The 11,091-nt window shown below is 54.2% G+C and overlaps 1 protein-coding gene across 1 annotated transcript; it reads left to right on the top strand.

Annotated features, from left to right (window-relative positions):
* The first annotated feature begins 562 nt into the window (after positions 1–562).
* LOC130043368 (CD177 antigen-like) lies at positions 563–10,308 on the top strand. Its single transcript, XM_056135624.1, has 10 exons — positions 563–617; positions 691–834; positions 905–1,087; positions 2,384–2,503; positions 2,734–2,850; positions 8,011–8,139; positions 9,104–9,292; positions 9,386–9,520; positions 9,750–9,895; positions 10,300–10,308. The coding sequence occupies exons 1-10, from the start codon at positions 563–565 to the stop codon at positions 10,306–10,308; spliced, it is 1,227 nt and encodes a 408-aa protein (XP_055991599.1).
* The last annotated feature ends 783 nt before the right edge of the window (positions 10,309–11,091 follow it).

The following is an 11,091-nucleotide window of genomic DNA, read 5'->3' as shown; positions in this document are numbered from 1 at the left end:
AGGTTCCATCCTCACATCCCATCTGGTCCCCTGAGCCTCCAGGAGTGATCCCTGAATCGTCAATACACTTTGAGCACAGCCGGGTGTGGCTCCCCCAAAAAAGAGTATGTGAACACTGAAAGCATGTGAGAGCCTGTCGTCATGTTAACAGCTAAGGAATAGGAAGGGGGAAATGCTGTTTGTTTGTTGGGGAAGGGGGGTCACACCCAGCAATGCTCAGGGGTTGTTTCTGGCTCTGCACTCAGGAATAGTGAGTCTGAGGGAGGAGGGTCTGGGGGATGAACTCCTGGTCTAAGGGTGGGGCCTGGGGATAGACGCCTGGTCTGAGGAAAGAGACTGGAAGATGGAGGGAAGACCCTCCCTGGGTCTAAGGGAGGAGGGTTTGGGGAAGGACCACTGGTCTGAGGGAGGAGGAAAGCTTTAGTAACGTAACTCTGAGGGCAGCACAGGCTTTGTGGAGTAAGGCCCTCTCCTCCCCACCCCTTTCTCAGTACCTTTCAAGAAGTTCCCTATAAAAGCACTCTTTCCTGGGGGTGGAGAGAAGCTAGCCTGAGTCTTGACCATGATACCCACTCTGCTGCTGACCCTCCTGGGCATCACCCTCCAGCTTCAGCCCCGTAAGTGAGGACCCTGGCCTGGGAGCGGGGTTCCTTGGCAAGTGGGCTGAGGCAACTGGTGCTTCCATTCTAGGGGTGCAGGCCCTGGTCTGCCAGAGTGGGACCTACGAGTCAGTGGTGAATAGATCAGACCAGTTCATTCAATGGACCGCGGGCAAGACGTACTGTTCCGAGTCCAGTGACGCATGCCAGGACACGCTGCTGTTCATTGAGAATGGTGAGTCGGCCCTCTGCTGCTGCCCGGGCCCATATGCTGAGCCCTGACTCTTGCCCCTGTCCATTCCCAGGACCTCTGGTGAAGCTGGTGCTCATCAAGGGCTGCACGTGGACACCACTTCAGGAAGCTCGCGTCACCACACACAAGGCAGACCTCAGCCTCTCCTTCGTATCCTATACTCGTGTGTGCAGAGATGACCTCTGCAACGATCTCTCCAGCACCCTGCCACTCTGGAATCGGGTGCCCTCCACAGGTGCTCAAGGGCTGGGTTGGGCCAGATCTGAGGGAGCAGGGCTCTGGATGGGCTCTGGGTCTGAGGGAGGAGTCATAGGGATGGGTTTGAGACCTGAGGGAGGACGGTTGGGGATGGGCTCCGGGTGTGAAGGATGAGGATGAGGGCTGGACCCTGGGTCTGAGAGAGGAGGGGCTGTGGGAAGTGACCCCGGTCTGAGGGATGAGTTCTGGGTCTGAGGGAAGAAGAGCTGAGGATGGACTCCAGGTGTGAAGGATGAGGCTGAGATCTGAACCCTGGGTATGAGGGAGGAGGAACTGTGGGAAATGGGACTCGAAGGTGACTGAGGATGGGTCCTGAGTCTGAAGTAAGAAGGGCTGTGGGTGGGCTCCAGATCTGAGAGAGGAGGGTCGGGTCTGAAAGAGGAGGATCTGGGGGAGCACTGTGCCTCTAGACTCCTGTTGTTCACTCTCCCCTGGCTCCCCCTCACGTGCCACTGGGCAGTGGCTGGGCCATTTCTGGGATTCAGTCCTCTTACCTATAGCTAACCTGGGCACCTTTTCTCTATCCTATGGGATTCCATGCATGTTGCTGATGTAGAGAAGGGCCTTTCCTTTCCTGGGGTGAGATCATTCCCATCCTGTATCATAAGTTCCCCGTGCGGTGCTTGTGCTTCTTCATCTTGAGAATCACTGGTGACCGTGTGTCCTGTCTTCTTGACAGTGTAGTGGAGCTTGAAGTCAGTGGTTTCCCCCAAGGCATCTCTTTCTCTCCTACATGCCCTGCTGAACCTCTCAGATCCCTCGTTCCCTCCCTCAGAGTCTCCGCACCCCTAGTCTGTAAGAGAGAAACTGAGGAGGTTGATTCTTTTTTTTTCTTTTGGGGTTACGCTCGATGATGCTCAGGGGTTACTCCTGGCTCTGCACTCAGGAATCTCTCCTGGCAGTGTTCAGGGAGACATATGGGATGCTGGGAATCGAACCTGGGTTGGCCGCGTGCAAGGCAAATGCCCTACCCACTCTGCTATCACTCCAGCCCTGGGGAGGTTGAGTCTTAGGTCCCACCGGAGGTGGAGTTTAGAGGGACGAAGAGAGAGCACAATGGGTAGGGTAGTTGCCTTGCATGAGGCTGACCCGGGTTCAGTCCCCAGCACCCCATATGACCAGAGTCCACCAGGAGTGGTGCCTGAGCTCAGAGCCAGAAGTGAGCCCTAAGTACCACCAGTGTGCCAACCCCCCCCCAAAAAAGGTGGCATGTAGGGGATACAGAGAGAGCACAGAGCAACCTCTACACCTTCCCCACTCTCCTCCTCTCCAGTTCCAGGATCTGTACAGTGTCCATACTGCTTGTCTCCAAGAGGCTGTCTGTCCCCTCCGATGATGACCTGCCCAGTGGGGACCTCGCATTGCTATGATGGGGTTCTCCATCTTGGTGGAGGTGAGCTGGGATGTGGGATCCTTTTCGGGGCACTGTAGGAGAACAGGGGAGAGGGGGCCTGAGAATAAAGTTCTGAATCTCTGGGGAAAGTGATGGGTGCAGAGGCCTGAGCCCCTGCAGATGACAAGCCCCGGTGCCTGGGTCACACCACCCACTGGGATTGGATGGAGCAAGTGGGACGATGTCTCTCCCTACGAAGTCCCCTCCCCTCTTCTCTTCCTTGTCCCCAGAGTTCATCGCCCACAAACTGAGAATCCAGGGGTGTCAGTCCCAAGCTGGCTGCAACCTGCTCAATGGCACTCAGGAGATCAACTCCCTATCCCTGCGGGAGTCCTGTCAGCCTAGTGGTGAGTCCTGCTTAGGGTCCCCGGTAATGTCTGGGTACTTGGGCCAGCAGCACTTTGGAAGTTTATTCCTCTCCTGGAAGGAACTTTGCAGTCGGGGGGAACCTGTCAGTAGTGTCCTCATGGCTTCAGTATAGTGTATCCAGCATATGTGAGACCCTAAGTTCCACCTGCCGCCCAACATCTGCGGGCGTAGCCCTGCACGGTCCCCAGCACTGCTGGGTGGGGCCCTATTGTAAAAAGAGGTGTCCAGGGGCTGGAAAGACAGCACAGCAGGTAGTCCTCTTGCCTCACTTGTGGCCAATCTGGGTTCAATCCCCGTCATCCCATATGGTTTCCCAAGCACTACCAGTAGTCATTCCTGAGAGCCAGGAATAACCCTTGAGCATCACCAAGTGTGCTCCCCCAAAATAAAAAGGTGTCCATCCAAAATAAGGACAGACCATGGTCCAGCAGACCGAGATATCAGACCAGAGACCTGGTGTTTTGTTATTTTGAGGTTGGGGGTTGGACTGCAACCACAGTGCTCCTGGGTGACTCCCAGCTCAGTGCTTGGGAGCATTCATGGCTATGCTAAGGGCATTATGTAGTGACAAAGGTTGAACCCGGGACTCCTGTATGCAATGCCCGCATTCTAACCCATTGAGCTCTTTCTCTGGGCCTGGTGGGCCTTTCCACACCATGATGCTGGCATTCGTTTGAGTTCATTAAAACACATCAAGTGTGTGCCACTGGTGGTACATGCTGGTGTCAACATTGCTTAATGATGTTGGGCCTGGTCACTGACCACAATCCTGGTGCAAAGGGAACTGGGAGCAAGGAGGAGGGCAGAGGAGCAAAAGGGGTGCTCTGCAGCCTGGGTACAAGGTTGGGGACAGAGCAGCTGCTGGGCTGTGCTACTTCCCAATTTGTTTTCCCATACCCTCGGCTTGGGGTAACCCCAGTCTCCCACTTCCCCTCAACTTCCTCACCCTCATGCTCACCCAGCAGAGCAGAGGGAAAGGTAAGAGGCTCCAGAAGTGACTGAGAAAGCAAGAGTCAAACGGGGACACAGGGCAGGCCCCCATGTACTCACATACTCAGCCTGACCCTCGGCCCCTGGATGGACTGAGAGGGCACTGACTGTGCTGGTGAGAAGCACAATTGGGGGAAGAACGGGATGCTGAGAGAAGGGTCTTTCCTGCCTGAGTTGGATGAAATTCACACCTGCCCACTGGGGTGTGTGGGTCTCTCTGGCTAGCCTGAGAGGTCCTGGTAGAGGGTCTATATGTTACTGGCACCAGGGCTCCCACCTCGGACACACAAGGGCAAGTCCAAGAGGGCAGCTAGGAAGTGTTGGCTCAAGTGAGTTCTTGCAGGATTCTGGGGCTCCCACATGGAGACCTCGGAAGACTCAGTCCATTCTTGACCCTAAAGAGTGATCAGGAGGAGGAAGGGTGGTGTTAGAGGTTCAGATGGCCACAGGCCTGAGAGAAAGCAACCCAAGAGAGCTCAGAGCAGGAAGGGAATGATGCCAGGGAGGGTGGGATGTGGGGGGATTGATGCAGGGGATCAAGGAGGGCTTCACAGAGGTGGTGACCTGTGTGCTCCAGGACTTAACAATGAGCTGCCTTGACTGGAAACATTAAGTAGCAGAGGAAACAGTAACAAGACCCTATGATTGGGTGAGGCTGCTGCTTTCAAGAAGGTGGGGGTGCAGCTGGCACGGGGCGGGGGAATCACAAGATTCCAAGGCAGACAAAATGGGTGAGGCCAACGCCAATCAGGAGCAAAACAGATAACAAGGTCAAAGCAGCAGGACAAGAAAGGGACCAGCTGTGGGCACAGGAAGGGGTTGGGAGTGGGGTTGTGGCCTGTGGTAGGTGGGAAGAGTCAGCCCAGAGGTGCTCTTTTTCCTGAGGGGAGAATGAAAGAGAGTCAGGCGGGAATCCATGGCCCGTCTCCCCCTTTTGGTTTTGTGGGGGTTTGGTTTGGTTTGGTTTGGTTTTAACTCAATCACAGGGAGTTACACAGTAACAAAGTTGTCCATAATTGGGTTAAGTCATATACCACTTTGCTTTTGACCACTTCATAGTATCATGTGTTTTTTGACTGCAGACGCCATCAGCTTGAAGGATAGGAATAACTACCCAAAATATCAGCACTTATTGAAGAAGCACTAACTTGCAAAACCAGCACCAACCAGTGATTTGGTTTAAACAGCAAAGATGGGGGCCTGAGAGATAGTCCAGTGGGTAAGCTGTTTGTCTTGTACATGGCCGACCTGGATTTGGTTCTCAGCACCACACATGGCTCCCCAAACACCACAGGAGTGACCCCTGAACACAGAGCCAGGAATGAACCCTGAGCACCGTCAGGCATGCCCTCACCAAAACAAGACAACAAAAAGGAAGGATGAGCAGAACTAGAAACACAAAACAAAGATGTGTGATGCACACCCAAGTGCTAATGGGGATCCTGGTGCTACAGGTGGGACGGTGGAGGGAGATGAGTCTCTCCTCTCCATTACTGCTGGTTTCAGAGTCTGATCCTCTTCTCTGGCACAAGATACCCTCCAAAATCTAGAAGGTATTGTGGAGACAAATAGAGGTAATAATGTGCTGCAGCAGACCACAGACCATATACACCAGCCCCAACATAGAACACGCACAGACACACAATACACACATGCAACCCACAACAAACACACAGCATACAACGATCACACATAATACATGGAACATACACACCATTCCCCTCATATACCACATTGCACACCCAGCATGGCCCTTTAACCTCTCATTTTGCTCACACAACAGTCACCTCATACACTACACAGCCACACAGCACAGGCCATGCACAGAAGATTCTTCAGGCTCTACTGACACAACAATATTCACCATATCCAACACACACACACACACACACACACACACACACATGCTGCCCAACCACACAGATGTCCCTTGCTGGGCACAAAAAGAACCCAGCTAATGTGGGTTCTGTTTGTGTGCAGGCACAGGAGCCCTGCCTGCCAGGACACTTTAGCGTCTTCTGCTTCCCTTCAGTTTTGCAAGTTAGTGCTTCTTCATTTAGCACCAACCAGGTACCAGAGCTGGGGTAGGACAAGACATCAGGAGGAAGCGAAGAGGGCATGGGGGCAAGGTAGATTCTGGGGAACAGGTCCGGGGGAGGAGGGGTCAGCATGGCACAGTGTTGGGAACCCCACTGCTATGGGCAGTGGTCCAATGAGTGTGGAGTCTTCACTGCCATGAGGACCTAGCAGTTAGGAGTTGGGTGTCTGGATCAGAGTTAGGGGGTCCCTTTCTGGGCTTGGAACCTGCTGTTGGGGATCACCACCATCCTTCTGAGCCTCTTTCTTCACAGGTAGGGAGGAAGGAAAGATGGGAGCAAGTACAAAGGCCCTGGAGGGGGCATACGTCCACTTTGCACTCTGGGAACTAGAGTTGAGGGAGAACAGTGAGATGGAGCAGGTCACACAGGGTCTTGGGGTGACTGGAGAACTTAGAACTTCTTTCTGAGGGGAATAAGATCTGCTGGTGTCTTCTGAGCAGAGATGTCACATGAATCCACTGATTGGTTTGGTTTTTGGGGAAACCACGACAAGCAGTACTCAGTCCCTACTCCTGACTTTGTGCTCAGGCAGTGCTCAGGGGACCATTTTCGGTGCTGGGATCAAACTGGGGTTGGCTCTGTGCAAGGCAAGTGCCTTAACCCTCTGGACTATCTCTCTGGTTCTCAACTTACCTGTTGTGGGGATCTTCTGGCTATGGTTGAGATTGTTGAAAGGGGGGGGGGGTGGGAACAGGAAGGCCCCCATGGAGACTCAGGTGGAGGCACATAGGAACGGAGGGGCCCTTGGAACCAAAGGGCACAGTGGAGACAGGAGCAGTGGGTGGGTTCTGCAAGTGTGGAGCAGCTTAAGCCCAACAGGATTTCCTGGTGACATTTCCTGTGGTGAAGATAAGAAAACTGTCGAGAAAGGCAGCAATGTTTTCCCTTGAGCAATTGTAAGGAGACTCAGCATTGGTCAACACAGGAAAGCGGGGACAGGGTTCAGGCCGGGCAGTGGGGGATGGAGCAGGCGGGGCCGAGGTTTTGTCCTTGGGGGGGGCTGATGTGGAGATTTCATATGATTGTGGATACTCATGCAACATGAGGCATGTCCCAGCTGATCACGCGGTACTGTTATACATGATGGGGTACCTGGTTTCTACACTGGACTCCCAGGGGCCACAGGGACCCAGGTAGCCAGGGATGGATCTCAAAACCCATACAGCCCATTGCTCATGCTCAAACTGGGTCCTGAGATCTGAGTCCAGCTTAGCCAGCAAGGAGAGGATGTGAGCCCCCCCACTCACACACACACACACACACACACACACACACACACACACACACACACACACCTGGATCCTATTTGGAGGCTAGGGAGAGTGATGCATACCCCCACCTACTTCTGGGGTCCCTTTGAGGAAGTGAGATGGTCTTGATGAGGTGTGTTCCTGGGGAGGCTTAGCCAGGCGCCCATGGGGGAAACCATCTGAACAGTGGGGTGTGTATCCTGCCGCCCACCCACCATTCTCCACCCAAGTCTGAGAACTAGTTTTTCCCTGACACCCAGAGTTCTCCCTCATTCTTCAGGGAGGAAGTCAAGGCCAATCCATGCAGCTTGGAGATGGATTCAAGCTGTTCATCTGCTGCCCAAAGGGACAGCAGTCTGCTGTCAGGGGCTTGAGCGGGGTCCCTGGTGCTGGAGACATGTTATAGGGCTTGAGGGGGTGGTTTTGCATGTTGCCTGTTGCCAGTTCAATCCCTGACCCCACAAACACCCTGAGTATTGCCAGGACTGTCCCCTGATCCAGAGTCAGGAGCTCTGGAACACCCCAGAGTGAGACCGAAAAATTGAAAGAAAAAGAAACTGCTTTGACAGGGTTCCTGCAGAAATGGGGACAGGGACAAGACCAGGGCCAGGGCTAGGGTGATAGTGAGCACATGTGTCCTGACGTGGGACCCTGGGTCCATCCCTGCCCAGCCCAGGGGTACGGCTCAGGTGTCCAAGGTCCCTCCTCAATCTGGCATCAGGAGATCCTGTGATGACCTGGTCTGCTGGGTGCCCCGGGTCCCCTGGCCAATAAAATCCCCATGGTCCCTTCTCTCCAGAGTTCCTGACTTGTCATCGAGGGGCCCTGATACAGCACAACAGAATTCTGGTGGCCTGGAAGACGGATGAGATTGAGATGTGCAATGAGGGGAGGGTGTGCCAGGAATCCCTCCTGCTCATAACCACGGGTGTGTATGCAGCCAACCTACCCCCCTCACACCTGGAAACCCAAGGGCAACATTGCCTCTGTCGGTGCCCAGCCTCCCCATTCCAGAAACCTGGGGATGAGGGGGAGGGGGCGGGATCTGCCTCACTGGGCTCTTGTGACCATGGATAGGAATGTGCTTGCAGGAGGGCCTGAAAACACACGAGCTTCAAAGACTTGATTGGAAATTGACTGGGGGCCTGCCAGATGCTGGACATGGTGTTGGGGGGTGGGGATCCCATAGTCTGCCTGCTGTCAGCATTGCCCATAAACACTTGTACCCCACAGGCACGCATATCACAACACTTTGCATGCATGCTGCACACACGCATACCACAAGCACCTTGCACACATGCTGCAGCACACATACACAAGCACATCGCATCATGCACGCTGCATGCTCACATACCACAAGCACGTTGTGCACATGCTGCAGAACACATATCACAAGCACATCGCAGGCACACACGATGCACGCATGCATACCATAGGCACGTCGCATGCACGCTGCACCCTTGCATACCACAAGCATGTCAGACACATGCTGCACGTGTGCATACCACAAGCATGTCGCGCACACACACTGGACACACACATACCACACGCCTACTCGCTGTCTGAGGCGCAAGACATGCAAAAGGAGAATAGCACCGGGGACAGCAATCCTTGGCCTCTAGGTGTAGGCCAAGACTTGCGATTTGAAAACGGGGTGGGGGGGCTTAAGGGAGACCCCACCAAGTTGACCTCGGTGCAGAAACAGGCAGCACTGGTGGCAAGAGATCTGGGTTGGGGGCACCCATATCCTGCCCCAGTCTTGGTGCCGAATCCACCTTGATCCCTTGATCTGCACTCACTCTTGTAACCAAGGACCCCATCCTCCTCTCGACCGCCCAGGCACCTCCAACCCTGCCCCTCCACCAGCTGCCCTGTGCCTATCTCACCCTCAGGCTCCAGCACGTTAATACTGGGGAGCAAAGGTTGTGCCGAACAGAAAGACCCGCTTTCCCAGAAGAAAATCTTGGTCCACTCGAGGCCCCCCGGAGTGCTGTTCGCCTCCTACTCGCATTTCTGCAACAGCAGTGGCTGTAACGACGCAAACAGTAGTGAAATCCTGCTGGACAGCCTTCCTGGGCCAGGTGAGGGACCCAGGGAGACCAGGGACTGGGGACACAGGGGGTGCTGCAGCTAGGAGCTGAGCTGTGCACCCCAACCTTCCCTTTGTTCTCCAGTCCCCCAGTCCCCTGGAAATGTGAAGTGTCCCTCCTGTGTGAACTTCACTGGGCAGTGCCCAGAGGAACCAGAAGTTTTAAGGTGTCCCAAAAGCTCCTCCCACTGTTACCAAGGCTTCCTCAAGATCATCGGAGGTGAGAGGCGAAGAGCAGGTGTCAGGGATGAAAGGGCCGGGGGCTCCCTTCACTCATCCTGAGGGGCAAGGGCTCCTGAGGTGGAGGCAGCTGGGGACCCAGAGGTCTGAGTTTGATGGAGGAGGGGCCAGGGGCCTGACTCTGCTCTGAGGGCAGAGGAATTCTGGGGTCTTCAGAATTGAGGGGCACTGTACTTGGAACCCTCTCAAATGAACTCTTCCATCCCTAGGCGAGCTGGATTCTGAAATCTATGTCCAGGGCTGCATGGACCAGCATTCTACAACCTTGTTGAATCGAACTCAATTTATCGGAAACTTACTTGTGATTGAGAATGAAATTCAAAACAAAGCTGCCCCGATCCTCTCCCTGGCATGGGTGATGGGGCTAGTGATCTGTGTAGTGCTTTCCTCTCCCTGGTGACTGTCCCTCCAGGACATTCAATTCTTGTAGATACTGGATCACCAAATGACTTCCCAACCCTTCCACAAATTCCCCTCCCTGCCTCTCCACACTCCTTCCCCTAGGGAAGCTGGGGAAGCCAGGCTGGAGCACCACCCCTAGAGCAGTCAGGCTCGCCCAAAGGGAGACAGGACATCCCAACAATGCCCCCCCTCCCCGCAGTCTGGTAATAAAGATACTAACAATGCCACCAATGCTTGGGTTGCTCTATGTGGAGGGAAGGAAGGCACCCACAGAGATGTATGGATGTAGAGGCTTGAGGGGGATCCATGGGGAATGTCCCATTCTCCTCCCTCATCTGCTTCACATGCCTGTTACAGTGTGGGTAGCTGACCTCAACGATGCTATGGCCAAAGATATTTGGGCTTCTCCAGGACCTGAAAAGTAGAGTGAACCAAGGGACTTCTCTCATGGTCACTGGGAGCCAGCACTAAAAAGCGTTTACCCCAGCCGAGACACTTGACAGGAGAGTGTGTGTGGAGTAGAGACATTCCACACCGCTTCCTAAGTCATTGGGTGCCTGTCAAAAACCTGGCTTGAAAGAGTGAGGAAAGGCATTGCATAAGGAGAGCTCTAGAGACAGTTGCCTAAACTGTCTATTCCCAGGCTGAAAATTCCACCTCTCTTACAGTGGCATAGAAGAAGGGAGCCAGGGAATTACTTCCCAAACTTCCCCCCCCCCAGCGCCAGGGTTTCTGTCTGGTCTCCGTGAGGTGTCACATTCGCTGGGCTCGGCTGCAAGAAAGAAGTTAATAGATGAACCAAAGATCCAGGGGAGAGAGTGAGTCTGGGGAAGAAAAGGATGCAACCAGCAGAGAGCACCCTCCCCATCCCAGCATCCACTTCTTCCTTTGCCCACATGAAAATCAGAGCATATAAAAGACAGTGTAAAGGGGTGGAGTAATAATACAGCAGATAGGGTGTTTGCCTTACATGCAGATGACCCAGGTTTGATCCCTGGCATTCCATATGGCCTCCCAAGCACCGCCAGTAATGATTCCTGAGTGCAGAGTCAGGAGTAAGCCCTAAGCATCGCCGGGTGTGGAGGAGGAGAAGGAAGAGGAGGAGGAGGAGGAAGGGGAAGGGGAAGAGAGGAGGAAGAGGAGGAGGAA

This window comes from Sorex fumeus, unplaced genomic scaffold, assembly GCF_029834395.1.
Source record: "Sorex fumeus unplaced genomic scaffold, SorFum_2.1 ptg000122l, whole genome shotgun sequence".
In the NCBI taxonomy this organism is placed as follows: domain Eukaryota; kingdom Metazoa; phylum Chordata; class Mammalia; order Eulipotyphla; family Soricidae; genus Sorex; species Sorex fumeus.
Note: the sequence above shows the minus strand (reverse complement) of the source record. Positions and strands in the feature narration are given on the sequence as shown.